This window comes from Zalophus californianus, chromosome 3 (genome assembly GCF_009762305.2).
Source record: "Zalophus californianus isolate mZalCal1 chromosome 3, mZalCal1.pri.v2, whole genome shotgun sequence".
Taxonomy (NCBI): Eukaryota; Metazoa; Chordata; class Mammalia; order Carnivora; family Otariidae; genus Zalophus; species Zalophus californianus.
The window spans coordinates 79,369,104-79,396,049 of NC_045597.1; the positions used below are offsets into that span (position 1 = coordinate 79,369,104).

The 26,946-nt window shown below is 38.6% G+C and overlaps 2 protein-coding genes and 1 long non-coding RNA gene across 10 annotated transcripts in view; 2 read left to right on the forward strand and 1 right to left on the reverse strand.

Annotated features, from left to right (window-relative positions):
* XPO4 (exportin 4) overlaps positions 1–2,498 on the forward strand; it is a 117,290-nt gene extending 114,792 nt beyond the window's left edge. For 3 of the 4 annotated variants that reach the window (XM_027590102.1, XM_027590103.1, XM_027590101.2), the window contains one exon: positions 2,282–2,479. In XM_027590102.1, coding sequence (XP_027445903.1) covers positions 2,282–2,479 — 198 coding nt within the window. Of the gene's footprint in view, positions 1–2,281 lie in introns of all 4 variants that reach the window. The other variant, XM_027590100.1, reaches the window with a different exon arrangement.
* Positions 932–26,790, reverse strand: LOC113920014. Of its 2 annotated transcripts, none has more exons than XR_003519201.1 (3): positions 26,603–26,790; positions 14,434–14,557; positions 932–1,045 (listed from the first exon to the last, which is right to left on the reverse strand). It is a non-coding gene; the product is annotated as an uncharacterized LOC113920014 (long non-coding RNA). The 2 variants fall into 2 exon arrangements; XR_003519200.2 differs by lacking the exon at positions 932–1,045 and adding an exon at positions 2,501–5,444.
* EEF1AKMT1 (EEF1A lysine methyltransferase 1) overlaps positions 11,234–26,946 on the forward strand; it is a 99,299-nt gene continuing 83,586 nt past the window's right edge. For 3 of the 4 annotated variants that reach the window (XM_027590112.2, XM_027590109.1, XM_027590111.1), the window contains exons 1-2: positions 11,234–11,311; positions 23,505–23,667. In XM_027590112.2, coding sequence (XP_027445913.1) covers positions 23,524–23,667 — 144 coding nt within the window. In that variant the 5' untranslated portion in view covers positions 11,234–11,311; positions 23,505–23,523. The remainder of the gene's footprint in view (positions 11,312–23,504; positions 23,668–26,946) is intronic. The other variant, XM_027590110.1, reaches the window with a different exon arrangement.

Below are 26,946 nucleotides of genomic sequence, written 5' to 3' on the forward strand. Positions count from 1 at the left end.
AGTGGGCCTTTAATACTTCCAGTTCTTAGAGAATCTGTGACTCATTGCTTCAGTTCTATCTCAGTGAGGCTATATTTCTATACTTCCTTGTCAGCTCTGACTTCCTCTGTTTTATTTAACAATCTGTTGTCAGTTAATAAGGACGTCTTTTCCTTTCTCCACTGTTGTGAATCATCCTTTGCATTGATTGCTGCCCTAAAGCTTGTCCTTAAACATGTGCTAGGAACCAGGAATCAACCGGAAAGAATAGTAGTGAATGTTTTCTGTCCTTGAGGAACTCACAGTTTTGTAAGGGAGACCAGATGAGTAAGACTGGGGACCCAGAGGAGTCTGCCTTGAGAAAGCATGGAAATCAACAGTGTGTATTTCTTGTCATAGTATACAAAATGTATTAATATTACACTATGGAAAAGAGTATATTGTTTCATTTTATTTTGCTCAGCCTTTAAAGACTCTGAAGTGATCACTCAGTGTTTGGGGTTAATGTAATGGGAGAAAAGTTCCGCTATCTCACCTGTCCCTTCCCTATTCCAATAGAGTAGGTACCCATCAGGTATATGAGAAGAACCATATTGGGCCATCAGCTGCCTTAGTTTCCCAGCACTCCTTTCCCCTCTTTTTTGGCTGTCCACCCGCACCGCCAAGCACATGTAAATGTCCTGCATGACTAAGTGATTGACTTTTTTTTTTTTTTTTTTTTTATTAAAAAGCTTTGGCTTTTTTTTTTCCTTCCTTGTGTGTAGAGTCCATAGCATTTGCTGTGAGTGGCACTCAGGACTTGATTTTATTTACCTTTTTAATAAAGATAGGATTTTGAGGCCTTTCATATTACTTAGACTCCCTATAGACTTCCTGTACCATCTGTGCCCCAGGCCAAAGGTACTCTGGGACTTTGGTTCTTGCTGTGCTCTGGAGGTACTACTTACTTTCTGCAGAGGGTACCCAACTCAGGTCTGTGGCCTTTCGCTATCATCTTAATCCTTTTTGCTTACTAGGAAGATAGGCTTCTTGTTCCCATAGATACAAGCCATTGCATTCCAGTTGCCTTTAAAAAAAAAAAAATATTTACACATTGTAGAAAAGAGAGCAGGGCTTTAGGTGTGGCTAGTATAATATCTTGCTGGGTCTGGCCCCAGAGGGACTACCATTTCTTATGAATAGGGAAACGATTTGAGTTTATACTTAATCCCTCTGTGAGCAGGTCTGTCCCTTGGATAAAGCATTTGGGGTAGCCATCTGGATTCCATGCTTGTGGGTCAGGGATGGCATACTATGCGTTACTCTTCCTTTCCAGATGTAATTAACATTTCATGTCACCATTTTGGTGTATCATGATAGTCCAAGAAGCTAATGAAAAATAGTGTCAGACCTGCTTTTTTTTCAAGAGAGCTTGTCTTGAAAAGCTGTTTTGGTTGAATGTCTCTTAACCCCACACCTACTCCTCTGTATAAGGCTTTATTATAGAGGGCATTAAAAATAGAAGCTCTACACATACACCCCCACCCCTACTCCCATGTTCCTGTATTTCTTATGCTCCTTCTCCTGCCCTTTCTCCCAGAGCCACTGGGTTCATTACTGGTTCAGAGCACATTTGCTCATTCAAAGTATTCTACTTCCACCTTGAGAAAAGACTGAAATAGACTCCTCCCACTATGCCACCTCCTCCCAAATAACTCCTGTCTGCCTTTGTGTGAGTCTGCTGTCCTCAGAACTGTGTTGACAGGATGTCTATATTAACCTCTGGGAAATTGTTGAAAGTCAGGCTGCAGACTTAGGTTATATATAAAATGCAAAATAAATATGAATAATGTGCTTGGAAAACAGAGAAGAGGCAACACAACAGAGTTGGTAATTGCATGACTTCTGGAGCCAAGCAGCCTGGATTCTTGCTTAAAAGCAGTGCAATCTTGGACATATTACTTAATCTCACTGTATGTAAGAAGTTCCGTCTGTGAAGCAGGAGTATAAACAGTACCTACTTCATAGGATTGTTATAAAAAGTGAGTTACTAATGTAAATGACTGGGACAGTACCTGAAATATAGTAAACTTTCAGGAAATGTTAACCATTAAAAAGAGTTGTTGTGATCATTTCACAGTGTATTCAAATAGGGAATTACACCGGAAACTAATATAATGTTATATGACAGTTACGCTTTAATATAAAAGAAAGCTTTCAGACCCTGCCTTTCAGAATCCCACAGCCCAGTACCTGATGTGATCTACTTGTGTGATGTTTGAGGAAGATACATGTTCTTATGTGTACTTTATCTCTTCAATAGGCTGAATATTCTGAATTGGTTGAAACATTACTGTCAAGTCAACAAGACCCAGTTATTTACCAGAGATTAGCAGATGCCTTCAACAAGCTTACTGCAAGCAGCACTCCTCCTACGCTGGATCGGAAGCAGAAGATGGCCTTCCTAAAGAGTTTAGAAGAATTTATGGCAAATGTTGGTGGTCTCCTTTGTGTAAAATAAACAACAAAACTTTATGCTTAATTTAGATCTTTCTGCAAAGTGCACTGAATTGCTAAAAGCTGACTTGAGTCTTGTCCTGTTCTTCAGTTCTTTGGCCGTTTGGATTTTGGAAAGCCTGAAAGTTTGATATGTAATGCAGTGAAACAGGAGAGGTCACCTTTGAATCAGCTTCTGCTGTTGGGTGTTAGCCACAGTCTGTCATATATGTCTTGTAGATTTTGAATGGTGATTTAAGATTTCAATTCCATATATGTGCAAACAGATATGGGCACCATGAAATGCATATTCAGTGCCTTTCCCCCTTTATCAAAACATTAGGTGGCTAGCCAAAGTTTAGAATTTTTGTTAAATTAAACATTAGATGGACATGTACTCCCCATTGTTTCCCAAAATGTTGTCCATACATCACCTGCATCACTCGAGGAGCTGGTTGAAAAGGTAGATTCTTGGGCCCAACAGTAGATCCTCGGAGTCAGAATTTCTGTGTGTTGGGCCTTGGATTCTTCATTTTAATAAGCTCCTCCCTTCTGCCACCCCAAAAGTTTTGAATCAATGCAAAAGACATTGGAAACTCCTAAGAGGTTTTGTGCTTTCAGACTTTTCCTCCCTTTGTTGATAAGGTTTGTAACTGAGCAGGAAGAAAACACACCAGGTATTTGTTGGTTTCTTGTAGCACACACTCTCGCTCTTTCTTTTTTGTAACATCAGCCTGGTGTTGCAGGTTTTGTGTAATACAGGTCTCTAATCATACTCTGATGACTGAACTTGAGGAGGAAAATACATGTATATTTTTGTTCCATGAAAAGAACTTTAGGAACTGTAGCCATTTCATTGCCTTAATTTTAAGAAGAAAATACAAAAAAGAGCAGATTTGTTTTAGTAAGAAATCAAGTCTTGATGCTTCAGAGTTGGTTTAGGGTGTTAGCTGCTATGAACCTGGTGCCCTTTTGATCATGTATTTATGTGGGTTTATGAGTGAAATGAAAGGCTCATTCATATGTAGTCTAACTTTTTGAGTATGTTTCTCTTCAGCCATGTAGCCCATGGCTAATAATCTACTCTGAGTGGCTTGCTTAAGCAATAACTATTTTAAAGGATGTGAATTACTGATTCATACAGACTATTATACATTGGGGCATTAGGGGCAATAATTATGCTAGAGTGGACGTTCTCCTCATTTCACAGGAGCCATGTAAATTTAATTTAAGAGATTAAAAAATTCCTATTTAGATCCTCTGGTTTGATTTTTCTAATCAGGACTTTTGTACTGCTGCCATGCTCCCCTTAATTCTGTGTGCCAGCTTAAATTATGGAAATGAAAGCTAATTTATAAACTGCAGGCTATGAAACTGCCCACCTCAGTGTCAGAAATCCCACAGCACAGTGACAGAGGACTCTGGTGCAGGCGCACTCTGAAACTGTGCTTCCAAGGGATGGGCTTTCTCCTTCTGCTGTGTTCTTGACACCTACATGCTCAACTGTCCTTCGAATGTAGTGTTCATATCTGAATTGCATATAGTATTTGCACCTTCACATGCGATGCTGTGCAAAACTCTGTATAACTCCATGCTACTAACAATTACAGTTAACAAAACTGGAGCATCAAAATTACACCCACCCTGTGCATGTGACATTAGACACGAGTGAATGCAAAGCCCAGGGCCGTAACTTTGTGAGGAACATTACTCTTAATTCAATCACTGTTGAGTAACAACTGAGGTGGAGCAAAAGCATCTTAAAAGACAGGTAGGAGAAAACTAATATCACTCTTCATGAAATATACATGTTATATTTTTAAGAACGCTTTGAACAGGTGCATTTATTTTTAGATTTTTTTTCTTCTTTTTTCCCCTTAACTTGAAGTCCGATGTGGCATTGTACTTGGTGTTTTATGTTTCCCAGCTCCCTCACGCTTTCTCACTAGTTGTGTGCTGTGCATATCTGTGTGTTCAGTAAGTATAGTCCCTTTGCCAAAGGACGCTGAAATACGCAGCTTAACTGGGTAGGTCTGCTGGCCATGACAAAACTATAATCAAATTGTTAAAAGTAAAGATGAGTAGGAAAGAAATGCCTTGTTAAATAAAAAGGCATCAGTATTTAGTAACTTCTCTCTAGACAGTAATGTATCTGCTGAATTGGCCCAGATGTTATTATAATACTGCAGTTTCATTAGATGAGTTTCAGTTTAAGTGAGATTTACTTCGGATTGGACCAAATGATACTTCAGTATTGCCAGAATGTTGATTAGTGGCAAACTGGGGAAAAACAGCCACCACCATTTTCTAGGTAATGGGGATGCCACTTTAATTGCAATGGCTAAGACTTCTTTTCAGGGTGTTTGTGTGTGTCTGCCTGATTGAATATTTGTTTAGTTTGGGTCTTTTGTTTTACTTGGTCCAGTTTTGTTTTTGGCTATATTTACTGGCTCTTTGGTTTTTGGGGTTTTTGTTTTAATGCTCTTGGCCCAGTGGATGTAAAAGAACACTGGCTTAATTCTAGTAAATTGATTCGTACTATTAAGACTAAGTTGTTAAAAGAGTTTTAAAAACAAAAACATTATTTGTGCCCCCCCTTTTATATGTTAAAGGGACACCGTTGACGACACGATTGTTAGAATTTTGTGCTTTACGAAATTTCTGTTGTTCATATATAATATCCTTTAACTTCTAGTTTTCAATTCATCCTTTGACTTATTTCTTGTTTTATTTTCCTTTCCCATTTGTTTCCCAAAGGCATAGTCTCTACAGAGTCCCAAGGCACAATCACTAGGGACTTGGTCCTTTCACAATTTGTATCCATATAAAGTACCTGTAACTGTATTCTTGTAGCTCTGTTAAAAGGATTAGTTTGTTTTTACAGTCCTTCTGGATGGGTGGCTGCCTGGGTAGCTAAACTATTTGGCAGTATTTGACAGTGTCCTTCTCAACACAGTTATCCAGGTCTTTCTGCCTGGCTGTCTCTTAATCTGTTGGAAGACAGGAGGGGCATGTTAACATCACTGCATTGAGTTTTTTGTCTGGTATAAAGTATGACATGTAAAAAAACAAAAAACTTCGCAATATTTTTCAAATTTTAAGAATTTAGTCTTATTTCATTGTAAACCATGTATCTAATTATATTACATTACTCAGTTCAGATATGATGGTTACTACCTTTTTTTTTCAGTTTTCACTTCACAACTAAGCATCTCTATTATTATAACTTCCCCCCAGCCAGCAATATTTAACATTCCCCTTACTGTCTTTGATTGAACTTTCTCTTTTACCAAGATGTCAAGTCTTTGTCTTTCTAATACCACCATATTTCCCCTGTTGGTTAATACTTGTATGAATCCCTCAAGTATGGAAGGGAACTAGCTTTCAGTTCCAAGGATTTCAGGTTTGAGTCCAGTAATCGGTGTCAGTTGAACCCTTAAAAAACCCTTTTTAAAACAGTTTTATTTGTTTTTGTTTGCCACTTCTGTGGTTGTCAGTACACCTTATAAGTTAGCTGTCTCACAGATATCCTGAATAAAATATTAGCTGTTAAGGCAGAAGGAACCTCAATACTTCTTAGTGTTTGTTTGTTTTTTAAACAGAATAAAGAATGGATTTGGATAAAAGTTTTTTAACATAATTTTCTGTAAATTCTTCTACAAAACAGCATAGCTGATTTGAGGATGTAATAATGTTTTAAATTACTTTAAAATGCAAGTGGGTATTCTCTGATTTGGTAAAACACTACATTTAAGAATTCTTTAAAAATTGATTTTCTAAAATTAAAAAATGTCCAGATTAGGTATATGGCTGAGCTCAAATTGATTTGAAGTGCCCTGGTGAAAGCTGAACTTTAAATATTTAAATTTAGATGTGAGAAATGTGAACTATTCCTGACTGATGATAATGGGAACCCATAACATACTTAGCCAAAGAATATATTTGGTTCAGGTAAAGATATAAACCTAATAATGGGCATCCATTCTTTTTTTAAAGAGGACGGATGAAGTGTTGTGTTCTGGCCTGTAGCTCTCTCTTCTTAGAAAAGACCGAAGTATTCTGCGGCAGCTTCAGTGGTGACTGGGAGGTGCGGCTGGCACACCACACTCTGAGACCCACACCAAAAGCCGTCTTCATCCACCTCACCCACTGGGCTTTGCTCTTCACTTATTCCCAGGCCTTCCCGCCAGTGGAGAGATTTTGTTTTCTCTTTTTCTTTCTATATTCGTAGGCCTCTTAGCTATTAGGAGCTGTCAGATGTGTACTAATAGCTAATGTTCCTAGCCTGAAATTAAAAGTACTGCATCCACACCATGTACCTGATAGGGATCTGACCTCAAGTGTGTTCTGAGCCCAGGCTTCCTGGCGTGGTGTCTTTTTTAACCACATAAGATTCTTACAAATTGCAAATACTGGTATTGTGATTTGGTTCTCTGTACAAAGAAAGAAGCTCCATGCAGTGAGTTTGTGGTTTGATGGTCACAAAATGTTAGCACTGCTACCATTCAGCACGTGTAAAATTTTTTAAATTTATAAATATTAAAATTTTAAACTTACACTAAGACTTTTCAGTTTTTTTAAAGAAACCCAGGGATGAGTATGCTGTTTAAATATTTACCTCTTTTAACATTACTAATGAAGGTATAAAGTTGCATTTAATTTTTCAAAAGATGCTACAGTATGATTTTAGGAAATAATCAAGGCTATGTACTGAGCCAGTTACAAGCTGAATATCAGATTGATAAAATTTTATTTGTATTTTTAAAATCCATAAATGGGAGTTAAATGTGTCTTTTCACTAAATATTTTTATTACAGTTTTGTTTTGACCGTGTGTGATTTGTTCATGGGTATTTAGCTAGACTGTTTTATGAAGCTTATTGAAATGGTGCTAGTTCATTTACAATCGTAGTATGTGACACTGGGAACATTGCATAATCATAAAATAATTTTGAATAAAAAACATGAGACATATCTGTATAGATAAAATAAAGATTTGCATTACCTTCTGGGAAAACACCCAAACCCTAATAGAGTATTCAGAATTCAGAAAGAAAAACGTTCGTTTATATTCTGTAATATTGAGCATATTTTTTTATCTCACCTCACGGTCTTAGAAACATTTTCAGAGTTATTAGTTAAATCACTGGATTTGGGCATATTTGTAGTAAATATTTTTAGTAGTTTGGGTCATTCTTTCGGCCTTTCAGGGAAAGTGGAGAATTACCATCATGCTCTGTGTTAGACTTACAGACTTGAACCCTTTACCCAGTCTTAAATCTTGTAAACATGTGCAGTGGAAAGTTAATTTTTTTAAGAAAAGGAGATGCTTGAAATATATTTATTTTAAACTTGATTTTGCTTTGAATATTCATTGATTTGTAATGGTATTTCTTAGGTTATGTTGAAATTTGATCTGTTCCAAGGATGGATAAAGCAAAAGCAGGTTGTTTAAGAGGCAGAGTAAGTAGAATACATGTTGAGTTTTTATTTCACCCTCTTTCATTATTAAGGGGGGACATTAGGCACAGACTAATCACCCGTCATTTGAAGAGAGCCATAGACGATTTTAAAGGTCCCATGTATAAAAATTAGTATTTTTAAAAAGTCATCTTTAATGGTTCTCTCTAAAAATACAGTCATTTTATATTGAGTGGTTTGTGAATAATGCCTTTGATGCGTTGATTAGATAATTTGACATTTTTGTTTGTGTTTTAAGCATAGCATCCCAGATTGAGTCTTGTGCATTCTTTGTAATCTCAAATGGCAGTTCAATTCGACTTTCTTTTAAAACTAAGTGGAAGCAACGGCATGTTCAGTGAAACTATTGAGAAAATATTCCGCTCAGAAATTCCATACAGTACTAATAGCAGCATTCTGTCTCACCTCCTATTGACTTCTTTCCGGGTAAATTATTTTTAACATCTAGCATGACATTGAACAGAGAGAGGTAAGTCACTGATGATTCCTGGAGTTGAAGAATGAAAAAACTGAAGTGAAGAGCGCTTAAATAGGGATGTGCTAAATATTCTTATTTCCACAGTAGTTAGCGGTTTTAAGTTTTTATGGTGTTCACTTCAGTTTACTTTGCCAGGTGAGTCTTCAAATATTCCTGTTAGTAAGCCTGAGATCTTAGGCTGCAATACTCTTTTGTATACCTGGTTGTAATTGCATTGCCCTCGATGGTCTTTCTGAGGACTGACCTGGTAAAGCCATTTGAACTGGTACGGTACAGGGGAGAAGCAGAGAGACCTAGATTAATTTCCTAACTAAGCTAATATTTAGGGTTTATGTTAATTTCCATGGGCCTTTCATCTATATAATAGGACCATAAATGTTAAAGGTTAATTCTTCCCAAAGGAAAAATTTAAAACATGGTAATGGATATAGTAGATGCTCAATAGATTACATTATATTTAAAGATTACCTCTAAGAACACATTTTGATCAATAAATGTGTCCTAATACAAAGTCTAATACCTGATAGTCATTAATTATTTTTAAATACTGTAATACTTTCACATCAATAAAATGTGACCTTCTAGCCCTAGCCACAACCACCATGTTGGTATTAGGACAGAGTTCACCATATTATTTACTGTTTCTTCTTTTCTATATGAGAAAATTGATCGATTTAAGCCACTGGTTTCAATTTCTGTTGAATATTCAGCTCCTGTTCCTACAACAACAATCCTAAAGTGATTCCTAAAGTAAGTCTCATTAATCACTAATTCTTTATAACTTAGCTGTTATCAAATAAATCTGAGAAATAAAACAAGTGGGGATTTTTGGGTTTTTTTTTTTTTTTAACTGTGAGGTTAAAGCCTTACTACACTAATGCACGTTGGAAACTCTAGAAGATCTTAATGAGATTTTTATCAGCTTATTTAATGGTTTCTATTCAAAGCATCTTACGGGACTAGAATTCTCGTGAACATTCTTTGCAACATGCTTAGGTTGAATAATCTGGTCATACAGTACTTGACGAATGGAAGGACAGAGAAAAAAAAGGGCCAGAATCTGTGTTCTTGTAATTATAGGTAATTACTAGTTATTTTTTAGAAAGGGAAAACCAAGTGTAAGTTCATCTTAAGAGACCTTTTCAAAGTAATCTTCATTCCTTTTATGCACCATTTCTGAAGAGTAGCAAGATGAACAAAAGTAATTTCTGAGGAGTAATTCCTGGATTGAAATTGATTTGAAAGCATCTTTCAAGTCTAGTTTAACTTGACAAATAATCTTCAGTAATAAATTACCTTTGATGTTTTACATTTCTTTATGATTTTCAAAAACCATTAAATTACAATGCAAAAGTTTCATCAGGAAAATTCTAATTTTCATGCAATAGAGACGTGCTGTCTGGGCAGTCAGCACTCTTGGTGGAGGTACAATTATATGAACTTCCTGACATCTAGGTCACTTTATAAAAATAACATGTAGTCGTACACATTACATGAAGGTAACTTGTGTCTCAGATGTTATGAAAGCAGTTGAAACTTTGAAAGCTTAAAAAGATATTTCAAACCAAAAATAATTTGCTTTAGCATAAACTTTCCTGTTAATTTATAAGCCAAGGCAGTCTCGTATGTATGAAACACTACCTCTGTAAAAATGTACTGCCATAAAAGTTGGTTATTGTTTCTTAGTTTATGTTATTGATTTCTTAGTTTTACACATTTTCTTTCCAGCCCCTTTACTAAGTTACATCTGATTGTGAAATATTGTTTAATAGATTTGTCATCAGTTCAGAGCATTCAAAGTAAATAAAGCATGAGTTGTTATAGACCTGCAAACTATTTAAAACAGAAATTATGGTACCCACAAAGTTGTAAACCTCTTTTATGAACTATTGAACAGCATCATTTGGCAGCTGAGCACTTCATTTATATCCTCATCCCAAAAAGGATTTAAAGCTATTCAGAATATATAAAACTTAGCAAGATCATAAAATTGATAAAGGAAAGGAAGGTAGGAACATAACATAGATTGCCTTGGGGAATGGAAAAATACCTCATGTTTTGGTAACAGCGAAGGTGGAAGGGAACCCTTCTTACAGTAAATGCCTATTAGATGGTAAATACTGTGTGCTAGATGTCTCATATTGAACGCACTCAACGCTGAAGGCTCTGAAAGACTCCTGGCAAGTCAGCTGACCAAAAAGTATCCATCATTTTCATGGAGAATGTTGTTGCCTCATAATTACATTGTTTGCCAAATTAGTAGCTGGTCATACTTCAGCATGAAGACAACTGTCTACGTCATCTATTCTCCAATCAGATCTTGCACTCATTTATATCTCTTGCATTCTTTGCAGCTAACCCCAAAATGAAAAATGCATATGGCTCGACTTCTTTAACCACATTAATTTTGGGTAGGTAGGCAAATCCTATCGAGGAGGAAATCTGGCCAAAGTGCAGGGTTTGAGTTTTTCTAATCCTGTCAATATTGCAAAGCTTCAATTTAATGTCTTAATTCCTCCACTTTTTTAAATTTAAAAGAAATTTTCTAAATTCCTCTATTAAGATTGGGTAAACTAGATAGAGGTTTGAATTTATATTTGTGAAATGTACATCTAGTTTCAAGTGCAAAAGCTACTTGGAATACGTTTCATTTGAAGGGAATCTAAAACCTTAAATTTTGTCTATTGCCACCATTCTTGGAGGTAATTTATAAGATAGAGGAATTCCTATCAGGAGTGAGCACTTGGCGGACTTCTAGAGCGGGACTTGAATGCTTGGAGGAAACTGCATTCCCCCGCCTTCCGGAAGTGCCCTCGGGTGGGAGGGTGTGCGCATGCGCGAACGCGGCGCGGGTGACTGAGCACGCGTGGTTTGTGAGTGGACGATCCCGGGCGCCAAGGTGGGGTAGTTTCCGCGCTGTTCAGAGGCTTCGGAATCGGTTGTGGTTCTTACTCTGTTTGTCACTCTTTCTCCAGTGCAGTAAAGGAGGAGGGGTTTCAGTTAGTGGTGTCTGGGGATGGGAGGAGAGCTGCAGCCGAGCCGGGAGGGGAACCTGGTTGCTGTTGTGTGAGACCCGGCCCGGGAGGGTCCGCACGACCGGGGCTTAGGCAATCCAGGCGCGGGGAAGAGTTAACCCTCAGGCCAGAGCAGCTTGAGAACTCCCCTCCGATCAGAAACGGGACTGGGCCTACTGCCCTTTACTTCTTTGCCCCGGACGTTCGAGCCTCCACACTTGTCTCCTGGGGCGTTAGGAGGCAGGTCTGCTGGGCGCGGGGTGTAAAGTGGAGTAGATCAGGCCCCAGTTCCCCAGGGGAGACGGGAAACTTGGCGGTGCAGAAGGGCAGTAGCGTCTTAGTGGTACAGGGATCATAGTAAGGGACCTAGCTGGGGTGGGGGACACTTTCCGGGGGGAAAGGGGAGGATGGGTAAGACCAGAAGAATATCTTGACAGGGGTTGTGGTTACGTGGAGGTATACAAAGTAGTTCATCGTGTTGTATGTTTATGATCTGTATTAAACTGTAGGTAAACTTTACCTTACTTTTTTTAAAGTTAATTTTTTAAAATAGGATAAATAGAATTTTGGAAAATGAGAGGAAAGAAAGCATTTTAGGCAGGGGTAACTACAGATGCAAAGATGAAAATGAAAGGTTATGGCCCTTTTCTGACAGTAAATGGGATTAAGGGTAGAGTCTAGGGCAATATGCAAAACTATTTAGGAAACATCTAAGCCGTTCTTACCCATTTGCAGAGGGAGCTTCACAAACTACCTCAGGTTTCCCTTCCCTCCTTCCACACCCCCCACCCATTTACTCAGGAGTCTGGGATGAGTCCCAGGTTAATGCTCTTTCCACTGAATCACGCTGCCCCGACCAAAATAACTTGCAGACGGCAATATGATACTGTGTAAATTTATACAGTGGGGGAGGGAGTGGCTTGCTTTAGTAAGTTTGATATATGGAAATTTTATTTTACTTCATTTTAAAGAATTTATTTATTTGAGAGAATGAGATAGAGCATGAGAGGGGGGAGGGTCAGAGGGAGAAGCAGACTCCCTGCTGAGCAGGGAGCCCGATGCGGGACTCGATCCGGGGACTCCAGGATCATGACCTGAGCCGAAGGCAGTCGCTTAACCAACTGAGCTACCCAGGCACCCCGGAAATTGAATTTTATACATTTGAAATGTGATTGGATTTAGGCATTACTTTTTAGGATTACATTAGTTATATTGAGTTAAGTACTATTTAAAGAATTAGAAAGTAACCACGCTCCATTAGGAGCCTGCTGATGCTGCACATTAATGTGTCCAGCCCTTTGCTCATGCTGTTCCTTCTGCAGTCCTCACTCTTCATCTTTTCTTCTCCCCAAGGCCAAGTTAAAGTGCCACCTGCTGTTTCACTTCTATTCTCTGCCCACACATGCTCTTCATTCTGATCCCATTGCACTAAATGGTGGTGAATGGTGCTTTTCTAATAGAGGGCTCACCACATTATCACAGTCATTTGTCTTATTTCTCAACCGTGACACTGTAGAAATTTGGGGCCAGATAGTTCCTTCTCGTGGAGGGTTGTCTTGTATTTGCCAGCATTCCTGGTCTCTACCCACTAGATACCAGTGGCACCCTCCCCAGTTCTGACAACCAGAAATGTCTCCATACATTGCCAGATGTTCCCCTTCTGGGGCAGGCGGCCGAGGGGAGGGGCATGTAAAATCTATGAGAACCACTGATCTCATGTATGAGCCATATAAGGCTTAGCATCAGTTTAATAATAATATGACATAGTACTTCCCAACTCTTCTGGACTTGAAAATCTCTTTCACATCAATTTCATAAACCCACTTAGAAAATTTTTATTTTGGGGGCTCCTGGGTGGCGCAGTCATTAACGGTTTGCCTTTGGCTCAGGTCATGATCCCAGGGTCCTGGGATTGAGCCGTGCATTGGGCTCCCTGCTCCGCGGGAAGCCTGCTTCTCCCTCTCCCACTCCCCGTGCTTGTGTTCCCTCTCTCACTGTGTCTCTGTCAAATAAATAAATAAAATCTTTTAAAAATTCTTAAATAAAAAAATAAAAAAAATCTTTTAAAGATTTTATTTATTTATTTGACAGAGACACAGTGAGAGAGGGAACACAAGCACGGGGAGTGGGAGAGGGAGAAGCAGGCTTCCTTCCGAACGGGGAGCCTGATGCAGGGGGCCATCCCAGGACTCTGGGATCATGACCTGAGCGAAGGCAGATGCTTAACTACTGAGCTACCCAGGCGCCCCCACTTAGAAAATTTTTAAACAACGCTAAAGATATGAAGTAGTGACTTAAGTAAAAAAGTTAGTATGTTGAAACTAAAGTTCATTTAGTCTGTAGCAATGTTTATTACATAAGCAGATTTAAGTTTTTCTCATTTAACAAGTGATGCAATCTTGAACTCTAATAAGGTAGGAATCTGTCTATGATTGCTAAAATTGCAGCCCCCTCCATTCTCCACATGTTTCTCCATTGATCTTACCATCATCCAACACATTTTATTTCTATTGCTTGTAGCCTGTGCCTCACTGGAATATAGGCTCCAGGAGGACTGGGACTTTGATTTCCATCACCAAGAACACTGCCAAGTACAAGGCAATACCTCAATAAATGATTACCAAATGAATGGATTTGGTCAGCTTTAAGATAAAATTTGATTTTGGGACAAAATTCATGCTAAAATACAGATTGGGGTATAATTGCCTTTTACAGCTGTGAAAGTAGACAGTTTTCTTAACTGCTTTTTGGAATTCTTTATTTTGTATTTAACATCAACTGGTTTCTTTTTATGGTTTTCAGGTTTTATTTCAAGCTGCAGTTTGAAAGCCCTTCTCTACAGATGGAGCTGTGGAAAGTGCTTAGTACTAATAAAAATTCAAATTTTCTTGTCTGTATCAGGGATGTATGTGTGTACATGTGCCTATATGAATGTACATGGACATGCGTGCACACACACACATATATGTACACACATACATTAACACACATACTTTTTGTTCTTTACCTCTTCTAGACAGTATCATGGTGTAGCTTTGATCAGGAACTGGTTGTACACTTCAACTCTGCCAGGAGACCTTGGATTTTAATAGTTGCCTGATTCTTTTCCTGAATGAAAGGAACTCTTAATCCTGAAACCAAACCAAAATGAGACCTTTTTAGTAGGTTGCAGATCAGATTGCTATATTTTCTTAGTCTTTCTCTGTTCGGCATGTACAACACACTAATCTTTGGAATTTCCAGCTGGAAATTCTCCAGCCTGATAGTTCCTGGTCCGTTTTCCTAAAAATTTATTGTGCCTTTTTTTTTTTTTTAATTTATTTATTTGAGAGAGAGAGAGAGAATGAGAGAGAGCACGAGAAGGGGGAGGGTCAGAGGGAGAAGCAGGCTCCCCGCTGAGCAGGGAGCCTGATGTGGGACTCGATCCTAGGTCTCCAGGATCATGACCTGAGCTGAAGGCAGTTGCTTAACCAACTGAGCCACCCAGGTGCCCTCATTGTGCTTTCTGCAGTAAACTAAAGTTGCTCGTTCAAAGCCTTCATACCATTGCTCAGTGGGACTGCTGCAGACACCTCTATGTTGATTTAAGTTATTTTTATTCTAAATTATAACCTCAAAGTCACATAACTCATCCTGCTTTTAATTGTTCCACAACTATAGAACTTAACACATTCTTGGGGTGCTTGGGTGGCTCAGTCATTAAGCGTCTGCCTTCGGCTCAGGTCATGATCCCAGGGTCCTGGGATCGAGCCCCACATCGGGCTCCCTGCTCCGCAGGAAGCCTGCTTCTCCCTCTCCCACTCCTCCTGCTTGTGTTCCCTCTCTCATGTGTCTCTCTCTGTCAAATAAATAAAATCTTAAAAAAAAAAATTCTCAAATATAAACAAAACTATAAAACAACAAAATTCAAATTAGTTCATTTTGAACATTGTTCACAAAGAATTAGTAGGGAATTCTTTTGAGATTATTCCTAATTTACTTGAAACTGTATAATGCATCAGTTCTTTTACCAACCACTTGATGGGAAGGCTGTTTCCTCTACCTTCAATACTCTTTTTTCCTTTCTTTGCCTATGGGAGAACTTATTCTTTAGATCCTAGTGTAAATATCACTTCTTCAGGGAAGCCTGTAATAACCAGAGTCATGACAACAATCTAATTGCCTTACCTTAACAGCCCATTGATATCCACTCTAATAACATTTTCCCCCAATATTTTTATTTTGATAATATACATGTAACATAGAATTTACGATCTTAACCATTTTTAAGTGTCCAATTCAGTAGTGTTAATACATTCACACTGTTGTGTGACAGTTGCCACCATCCATGTCCAGAACTCTTTTTTTTTTTTTTAAAGATTTTATTTATTTATTTGACAGAGAGAGAGACAGCGAGAGAGGGAACACAAGCAGGGGGAGTGGGAGAGGGAGAAGCAGGCTTCCCGCGGAGCAAGGAGCCCGATGTGGGACTCGATCCCAGGACCCTGGGATCATGACCTAAGCCAAAGGCAGACGCTTAACGACTGAGCCACCCAGGCCACCCTCCAGAACTCTTTTCATCTTGAAAACTGAAACTATATAAACATTAAACAACTTCCCATTTCTCCCATCCCCCAGCACCCGCCATTCCACTTTCTGTCTTTATGAATTTGACAACTCTAGGTACCTTGTATCAGTGGAATCAGAGTATTTGTTTTTTTTGTAACTTTTTTCACTTAGTATAATGTCCTCAAGGTTCATTATATATTGTAACATGTGTCAGAATTTCTTTCCTTTTTAAGGCTGAATAATATTCCTTTGTATGTATATCCATTCATCTGTTGATAGACACTTGGGTATTGCTCTCTTAAATCATGTAAAAAAAAAAAAAACAGTTACAAATTGAAGTTACAATAATACTAGCTTTTACAATTGCCCATATATTTACCTTTCTGAGATCTTTATTTCTACATACGGCTTTGAGTCACTGTCTAGTATACTTTCATTTTAACTACAGGACTCACTTTACCAATTTTTGCAGGGCAGGTCTAGTGGCAACGAACTCCCTCAGCTTTTGTTTATCAGTGAATGTCTTAATTTCTCCCTCACTTTTGAAGGACATTTTCATCAGATATAGGGTTGTTGGTTGATTTTTTTTTTTTCTATTCAGTACTTTGAGTATATCAGTCCCCTCCTTTCTAGCCTCCAAAGTTTCTGATGAGAAATCTAATGATCTTATTGGTGGTCCCTTTTATGTGACAAGTACCCTCTCTTGGTGCTTTGAAGATTCTGTTTTTGGCTTTTGATAGTTTTATTGTAATCTGTGGGTGTTTTGAGCTTATTCTACTAAGGAGGTCATTAAGCTTCTTGGACGTTTATAGTTCTATATTTCACCTAATTTGGGAAGTTTTCAGCCATTATTTCTTCAAATAATTGCTTTGTCCCTTTCTTTTCTCTTTCTGAGACTCCCACAGTGTGTATTTTGGTCTACTTGAGAGTATGCCCTTAGGTTTTGTTCACTTTTCTTCAGTCTTTTTTTTTTCTTTCTTTCTTTTCCTCAAACTTAGTAATTCTAATTATCTTATCTTCAAGTTTGCTGATTCTTCTGTCTAATCTGCTTTTGAATTCCTCTAGTGAATTTTTCATTTCAGTAATTGTAATTCTTAGCTCCAGAATTCTCTTTTGGTTTCTTTTTATGTTTTCTATCTCTTGATATTTCCATTTTGTTCATACATCATTTTCTTAGCTTTTCCCATATCTTCCTTTAGTTCTTTTAGCATGTTTTAAAGTCTTTGTCTAGTAGGTCCACCATCCAGTCTTTCTCAGGAATGATTTCTGTTGATTTACATTTTTCCTTGGAATGGGCTATACTTTCCAGTTTCTTCATATGCCTTGTGATTTTTAGTTGTTGTTGAAAACTGTATATTTGAATCTAATAATTTGGTAACTCTGGAAATCAGATTCTCCCCCTTCCTAAAGATTTGCTGATTTTTATTATTGTTCTGTTTATTATTTGGGGGGTTTGATGTTGGAGGGCGGTCTGTGCTGGGTATCAGTCTGAGGTAGAAACTTAAGGTCTTCTCAGGTTTTTTTCTGAGCCTCCACCTCTTCCTGGGAAGACTGTAAGTGACTTTCTAAATTCCCCTGTATACACAGCTGCTTTTTATAATGATCTAGTCCTTAAATGTTTGGCTCCCAAAAGGAGAAAAAGAGAAAAATAAAGCGAAGAAAGAACTGCTGGCCCTTTAAATCCTCTCAGAGTTTCTTCAGCTGGAGGTGGAAGGTAATGTCAGCAGTGGGAGCCTTGCCATATGGCTGCCTGACTCTGTCTGTGCCTCCACGAGCAGAAGCAGCAGTTAGTGATCACAACACATATTAGTGTCCCCAATATTTGAAGGACACAGTCCTTATTCTCTACCTTGTTTCCCACAAATTGCATACACACTGCCCCTGGGACTTTGTAATTGTGTGTTCTTAAGTTTTGTATTTGTTTATCTGGCATCAGGTAATTACAGGGCCAAACTAGTGGCCAGAGTTGTTTACATCTTCCCTGCAAACCAGCTTTCATGGGCCCATCAAGGTCATATCACAAACCTCCCAAACACACACTGTAGAGTATGTGTTTTTACTCTGTGCCCAAAGGAGACATCCCCACCTAATCCTTTCCACCCATCTTAGCAGTAAAGATAGAGTTCCAGGTCTCTCTCTGCTTTCTTGTCCCCACATGTGACAACTTTTGTGTGGCCCTTCTTGGGGCACCGTGCCTCTCATTTCTAGGGGAACTGTGAATAGTAAACACTTCTTGTAATGGCATTGATCTCTCCATGTCCTCACTCAGTCACCTCGATATGTTAAGACCAAACACAAAACAATCATGTGCACAGCTTCCTGACACAGGAATAAGGAGTGGGGGATGGGTGGCCACTGCTGAGCTAAGTGCCAAAACTGACTGAAATTAACCGTAACTTGAGCCTTCCTTTGGAAGTTGCAAGCCTTTGAATAAACTCTAGAGTTCTAAAATAGTTACATCAGATAGACTGTGCCAGTACAGCTATCTAGGTATGGAGATAGTCTTCCCAGAATCCTCTAATAACTTTATTCACATCCTTTTTCACCATTCATTCCCATGGATACCACTTAGACATTGTCAACTCCCAGAACAGCCTCACCTCTTTCTGACCCCTTTATGTTGAGGCTATAAAATGGTGGTTCTGCTGCATGGATGATTCACTACATTGCCTACAGTTGTTACAGTGATAACTATATTTCATCAAATCTAAGACGCCATGGATGATAATACTATCACTTTAAGAAAACATGCCCACAATTAAACTTACACACCCTCATTTTAAAGTCATGTCCTGATTTTAAGTTGTTAGAATGAGAAAAAAAAAATAGATGAGGGATACTTGGACCTCTGTGTATTAGTTTTGCAACTTCCTGTGAATCTGTAAACATTTCAAAATATGAAGTTTAGAAATGAGAATTGGGTCAGAAAGTAGGAATATCCTTATATCTAGAATATATGATTCTTTCCAAAAGGGGATTATACCAACTTAAATTATTAACCAACTTAGAGTACCAATATCCCTACATTCTCATCAGCATTTCCATTCTTTCAGTTTACTTGTTTTATTTGTCCACTCTTACTTTGGCCATTTGTTTCTCATACTGAGGTTATAGAAGCTAATCAAAATATTGATAAATGGTTTAGTGCTGTGATTTGTCTGATGTTTATATAAACAAAGCTTTAGTCTGAAAAAAATGTAAAACTGTACACAGCTGTTCATAGTACTTTATTCATAATAGCCAAAAACTGGAAGCAATCTTAATGTCCTTCAGTGAATGAATGTTTAAATAAATTTTAGAACCAGTATGTCAGTTTCTAGTTTAAACTCACACATGCGTGCAGGCGCATGCAAACACACACACACACCCTGATTGGATATATTGAATGTATTGATCAATCTGGGGAGAATTGACACCTTAATAATACTAATTCTTCTAGTTCATGAGCATGGTATGTCTCTCCTTTTACTTAGGTCTTCTCTGATTTCTTTCAGCAGTGCTTTGGAATTTTCAGTATCAAGGTCTTACAGTCTTTATGATAAATATACGTGTATTTTTTATGCTATTTTTGGGAAATTGCTTTTAAGTTCCATTTATTTGCTGCTAGAATACAGAAATGCAATTTATTTTTCTGTATTGATCTTGTACTCTGAGACTTCGATAAACTCACTTATTAATTCTAGTAGTTTTTGTTGTTGAAGTTGGTTATGCTTACTTAAAATTTTCTAAAAATAAACTTTATCATAGAATGGTTTTAAGTTTACAGAAAAATTGTGAAGATTGTGCAGTGAGTTCCTCTATACCTATACCCAGTTTCCCCTATTATTAACATCTTGGCAGTGACTATCTATTGTGTTTCTCTTGTTTTTGATGACTCTTAATTGGGGTTTGTCTGATTTTCAGTCATGCTTACGCTGGGATTATGTGTTTTTTGGGGGGAAGACCATGGAGGTGAAGTGCTGTTTTCATCACCACATATCAAGGCTACATGCCACTGATAATGAATTATCACTATTGATGTTGACCTTGATCACCTGGATGAGAGTAGTGTTTCCTTCGGATTTTCTCTGTGAATAATCTTGTCTACAAATAGGGACATTTCTTCCTTTCCAATCTTTATGCTTGCTTGTTTTTTGTTTTTTGTTTGTTTGTTTGTTTGCCTCCTTGAATTAACTGGAAAGGCCAGGATAATGTTAAATGAAAGTGGTGACAGTGAATATCCTTCCCTTGTTCATGAGCGTAGAGAGAAAGCATTCAGTGTTTCACCACTAGGAAAAGTATGAAGCTTATGTGTTTTGTGGGTTCCCTTTTTCAGACTGAAGTTTGCTTTTATACCTAGTTTGCTCAGTTTTTAACATGAATGGATGTTGAATTTTGTCAAATGCTTTTGTAGTATCCATGCAAATGATCATATGGCTTTTCTCTTTTAAATTGTTAAACTAGGAGTCAGCAAACTTTCTGTAAAAGACCAGGTAGTAAATATTTTAGGCTTATCATAAAAACTACTATAAGCCATATGTAAACCAAAGGGTGTGGCTGTTTTCCCAATAATTTGGTTTGCAGAAAAAAGCCACAGGCCTAATTTGGCCTGCCGGCCACAGTTTCCTATAGCTAAGATTATTTGCTCAATCAAACTTGAGTCAGGCTCCTGAACCTTCTAGGCCCATCTGGGCACTTCTTTGTAAAATCTAGTTTTAGCAAGAATCTTGCTAAATCAGTTTCACCGGAAACCACCACCCCTCTCTGCCTCTGATATCTGATCACCCTCAATATCTGATCAGGAATTGAACCAGGTTATGTACTGACACGCTTTCATGTTAGATTTAATCTGGCTTCATTAAACAAGTTGGGAAATATTCCTTTCTCCTCTATTTTCTGGATGATAAAATTATCAACATTTCTTCTTTAAATGTTTGACAGAACTCATCAGTGAATTTGCTCAGCCTCGAGTCTTCTCTTTGGGAAGGTTTGGTAACAAAATTAGTCTATCTTTGATAAATATAGGTTGATATGCTTCTTTAAATAATTTAATTTTATTTGTTTTTGAACTTTATATAAATCTGTCATAGTGTTTATACCTTTGTTTTGCTCCTTCTCTTCCTAGAAGGGAAATTGCGTGTTCATAGAGGGCGTATTTATATTTCTAGATTAATTTGTGTGACCAGATGTTTTATTAACAAGCTTTTACAGATGAGTCTTTGATGAAGAAAGGAAAGAAGGAATCAACAAGCTATTTGTACTTCATGAAAATACATTAGTTTGTCAGTAGTTGGTATATACAAGGTTTTTAGGTGTTTTTTTTGTTTTTGTTTTTTGGTTTTAGTTTTTGTTTTTTGGTTGTTTTTTGGATCATAGGTAGAATGGCTAGCTCTTTGATTTTGAAAAGGAGAACAAAAGCAGCATTTAGCAGGCATTTCAATTTAAAAAAAAATTTATTGAGAGAGAGAGAGCATGAGTGGAAGGGGCAGAGGGGAGAGTGAATCTCAAGTAGACTCCATGCTGAGTGTGGAGCCCGACAGGGGGCTGGATCCCAGGACTCTGAGATCATGACCTGAGCCGATTAACTGACTGCACCACCCAGGCGCCCCGGCATTTCTCATTTTAAATGGCAGCTCAGCATATATTGAACCCTTTTGCTATAAGCCTGGGGAATTTGCCAGTTTCGAATGCTGTTTTACCAGCTGCCCTTGGCGGCGTAGGCAGGAGGCCAAGATTGTCAATCAGATACACCCCCATAGGCCTTGGAGGAGGAAGGGAGCAACGTGATGAAGCTATTGAATAATCTTTGCTGATTTTCAACACATCACTTGCTGTACACTGCAGACATGTTTTAAAAAGCAAATAGGATGCTGGTTTTATGCTCTTAGATAACTTTCGGCTTAAAAACATGTTTGGTACTGTGTAGTAAGGAATTTGACCTCAAAGAGAGGTTTGGCCTTTGCCACGGCTCTTGGGAGGTAACCTGTTAACACTTAAACTTTCCCAAGTTGTGGGAAGGTCTTTGTTATTTATGGAGGGCCCTCAGGCCTTATCAACCCTACCTCCTGGTTGGGGGAGCTGGAGACTGACTTCAGCCAGGTGGGCCATCATTCAGTCACTCATACCAACATAGTGAAGCCTTAATAGCTGGACACTGAAACTCTGCAGAACTTCCCTGGTTGGCAGGACCCCATGCATATTGTCCCACATCTGTGCCAGGAGGGACATGCATCCTGAGGGTACTGGGAGCTTCCTGTTTGGAACTCTTCTGGACGCTGCCCTGTGCATCTCTCCCTTTGGCTGGCTCTGATTTGTATCCTTTCCCTGGATTAAATGCATCTTGAGTACAGCTGCTGTGAGTGGTGTTCTGTGAATCCTTCTAGCAAATTACTGAACATGAGGGTAGTTTTGGGAACCCCCCGAACTTGGAGTGGTCAGGAGTCTTGGGGAGACTTTGCTGTCTGGACCAGGGCTGTGTCTTAAACTCAGTCTGGCTAATTCCAGTGGTACCACAAGAAGTGATTGGCCTGGCCATCAGTTCCTGCAAGACCCCTTCCTTCTCTCCCTCCCTGTGTTTTACTTCTTCCCATTCTCCTTGTCATTCCTTTAAATTTCCATACCTCTTTCTATTCCCCTCCTTTAACTGTCCTTCACTTACCCTATCAATAACACCCCTGAGCCTTAGATCACCTGAACGGTGACATTCAAATTTGGAATGGTCTCTGATTCAGGGGATCTACAGTGAAGTGTGCACATATGGCATTTGGGGTACCAGAAGAAAGCAGAATGTCTTTAGATATTTATGGTAAAAACTTCATTCTGGGGCACCTCGGTGGCTCAGTCCTTAAGCATCTGCCTTCAGCTCGGGTCATGGTCCCAGGGTCCTGGGATGGAGTCCCGCATCGGGCTCCCTGCTCCATGGGAAGCCTGCTTCTCTCTCCCCCACTCCCCCTGCTTGTGTTCTCTCGCTGTGTCTCTCTCTGTCAAATAAATAAATAAAATCTTTAAAAAAAAATTCATTCTGCCAGGAGTCTTAAAAATGCAAGAATCTCAAAAGAAGAAGATAGCAGGAAGGGAAAAATGAAGGGGGGGAAATCGGAGGGGGAGACGAACCATGAGAGACTATGGACTCTGAGAAACAAACTAAGGGTTCTAGAGGGGAGGGGGGGGATGAGTTAGCCCGGTGATGGGTATTAAGGAGGGCACGTATTGAATGGAGCACTGGGTGCTATACGAAAACAACGACTCATGGAACACTACATCAAAAACTAATGATGTAATGTATGGTGACTAACATAACATAATAAAATAAAATGCAAGAATCTCATTTGTAAAAACTGAATACATGTAAAGGAAAAGCCTGCATTTATTGAGCTGTAGTTCAATAGGAGACCTCTGTAGATGTTTGATCTCAGAAATTTTAAATATGAGTTTCTCTTATAAAACCCACTTCCAGTTTGGCTTCTTGCTGTGAGATAAAAAAATTGCTAAATTGTTATTTGATGGGAAAGGGAAAAATACCCCACAACACCTTTGCTTATTTATTTGCAGGTTATAGACAATTTGTGAAATGAGTGACTCTGATGATGACGATATCCCCCGGCTGTCTTCCCACACCTTAGCAGCCCTCCAGGAATTTTATGCTGAGCAGAAGCAACAAAGTGACCCAGGCAGAGATGATAAATATAACATTGGAATAATAGAAGAGAACTGGGTAAGTAAATGCATTCCACATCTCTCAGGAAGTATGGGTGCAGCACTGATTCCATACCTGTCTATATCTGTCCGTACCTGTCCGCACCTGTCTATACCTGTCCACATCTGTCCGTACCTGTCTGCACCTGTCCACACCTGTCCGCGTCTGTCCGCACCTGTCCATACCTGTCCACACCTATCTGCATCTGTTCGTACCTGTCTGCACCTGCCCACACCTGTCCTCATCTGTACCTGTCCATACCTGTCCACACCTGTCCGCATCTGTCTGTACCTGTATGCACCTGTCCATACTTGTCTGCATCTGTCCGTACCGGTCCGCACCTCTCCAACCTGCCCTGTGTTTGTCTGCATCCCACTTCACACTCATGTTTGTCTCATCTGCCTCTCAGGAACTGATAGCCTGTCTGGGGAGCTAAGACAAAAAGCAGTCCATGATTATTTAAGACTGTATAAATGTAGGTTTTCCTGGTTAGTTGGTGGTCACACAAGGGGACTTTTCAGATAAGGAAACAGCATGTTCATTTATGACCAACATACTTGTGCTTCCTTCTTGTATACAGATGGTTTCTGTTGGTTTTTATGGAGCCCAGCATCCTTGTGGAAGGGGTAAAATATATCATTGCAGCAAATGGGGTAGCTAAACTTAAACATGCAAAAAAAAAAAAAAGATGAGAGGGAGTTCTAAAGAAGATATTAATAATTTCTAGTGCATAGAATGTATTTTAATTATATTTTTATGGTCTAAATAAAAATAGGAATTAAAAGAGAAAAAAAAATGAGGAAAACCAACCTGAGCTGGAACCTGGCAATTTAAAATTTTGAAGGAGATAGTTGAGAAATAGATGAAGTTTGGGTTTTCTGTCTGTGCACACCCCTCAATAATGGATGTCTCTCTCTGTCACTTTGGAACTAGAAGGAATCTTTTGTATGCCTTTTTTTTTTAATAGCCTTTTACATTTTGTGTCAAGTTTGGATCTCTTAAGTTGTATAAAATTCTCCTATTTACCATCTGTTTGAAACTGATAAATATATTTCTTTACATTTACACTAAATGTTCTACCTACACAAAAGCCTCTTTCTCACAATTTCCCTTCTTTATGTGTCTTTGTTTTCTGGTTTGATGCTTCTGTATGTAGTAAATGTCAGAGACTTGAAGTACCTCATTTTTCTTTTTCTTTCCCCCCTGCTTAATGTTTGAAGCACTGTGTGTTTTTTTCTGATTCTAAAGTAATCCATGGTTGTTGTAGAAAATATATAAAAATATGGACACAAGAATAAGTTTTTCCTTATCCCAATACTTAAGAATTAAGTATTTTTATAATTTTGACACTTTCTTTGGTTTGATTTATCGAATTGAGAAAATTTCCTAGGAACCAAAAAAAAAGAGAATGATGCAAGTATTGGAAAGAAAACATTATAAAACTAGAGGATAAATCCAGGAGGCTCAATATTTAACTGATTGGAGTTAGAAATATAGAACAGAAAACAAAGGGGGGGAGGAAATCTTCAAAGATTAATATTAGAAAATTTCTAGAACTGCAGATCCTTACTAAGACACATGGTTACTTCACTGTGAAAATTCTGTATGCAGGTGACAAGATCTTAGAACCTTCCAGAGGAAAAGCAGGCCACCTACAAAGTCTCAGGATGAGTCACACTGCACTTCTTGATAGCTTTATTAGAAACTAGAAAAAAGTGGAGCAGTGTCTTCAGTATTTGGAGTAAAATTTTGTTCAGCCTAGAATTCTGTACTCAGCTGAGCTATCAATCAAACATGAAGATAAAATAAAAAACATTTTAGAAATGGCAAGTCTCATGGCATTGACCTCCCATGCACTGCTTCCCCAAGGCTGCCAGAGAATGTTGGAAGAATTAGAGGTGGGCTCAAAGAAACAAGCAAATGATACATGTATTAAGTCTAGGAAAAAGAAAAGGTAACATACTAGAAGGAAATGGAAGACCCACATTGAACATTGACAATGAGTTTAACCAAAACAAGTTACAATTATATGGGGAGGGGACGGGATAAATAAAATCTTTAAAAAAAAAAAAAAAGAATGTTCAAAGCAGACATTCTTTACTTCTTTCTTATGGGGAAAAAATAGGTCTTTCATTTTTGTTTTTTTTAAGATTTTCTTTATTTATTTGACAGAGAGAGACACAGCGAGAGAGGGAACACAAGCGGGGGCAGTGGGAGAGGGAGAAGCAGGCTTCCCACCGAGTAGGGAGCCCGATGTGGGGCTCAGTCCCAGGACCCTGGGATCATGACCTGAGCCGAAGGCAGACCCTTAACGACTGAGCCACTCAGGAGCCCAGATCGTTCATTTTTTAAGGCTGTTGGTTTTTTTCTTAGATGCCCTTTATCAGTTTAAAGAAGTTCCCCACTATTCCTAATTTTCTAAGAGTTTTTGTTTTTTTAAGATTTTATTTATTTATTTGTCGGAGAAAGAGCAAGGCAGGGGGAGTGGCAGGCAGAGGGAGAAGCAGGCTTCCCGCTGAGCAGGGAGCCCAATGCAGGACTTGATCCCAGGACCTGACCTGAGCCAAAGGCAGACGCTTAACACTGAACCACCCAGAAGCCTCATGAGTTTTTTTTTAATCCTGAAGCAGTGTTGAATTTTGTTAAATGCTCTTCTTTTTGCATTTATTGAAACGATCATATGTTTTGGAGACATTTTTAAAGCTGGATTTGAGAGCTATCAGCATACACTGGCAGCACACTCGTCTACTCCCACCACTTGCTCCCAGCCCTGCCATTTCAGAGGAGGCCTATTGGAGAAATGGGCCTTTTCCATTGCAGAGGAATCTACTTTTTCCATTAAAATTTTACCCCTTTTATATATTAAGTAAGTGGATAATTAAGGATCACTAGAAAGTTAAAAGAAAGTCATCAATCTGCATAAAGAGAAAGAGCAAGATGACAAACAACTTACCCACTGAGGGAAGAACAAGTAACTCAGGATCACAGACTGAGTTTTGCTGCTGTCATCCTGTGGTGTTGGTTAACATGTTCTTCTATCTTCCATATTTGTGATTATGCTAATTGGTAGTTGAATCTAGAAGCTTAATCAGATTCAGGTTCAGTTTTTTGGGCAAGAGGCACACAAAGGTGGGAGTGTGTTCTTCCATCAGCAGCAATACTGACTGGTTGTCTCCTTTTGTGATGTCAGCAGCCCCTGATGCTCAGTACCTAGATTCTAGGAATTACTTAGAGCCTTCTGTTAATTTAAAATAATTTTAAAGAATAATTAATTTATAAAAAAACTTGTAAAAAATA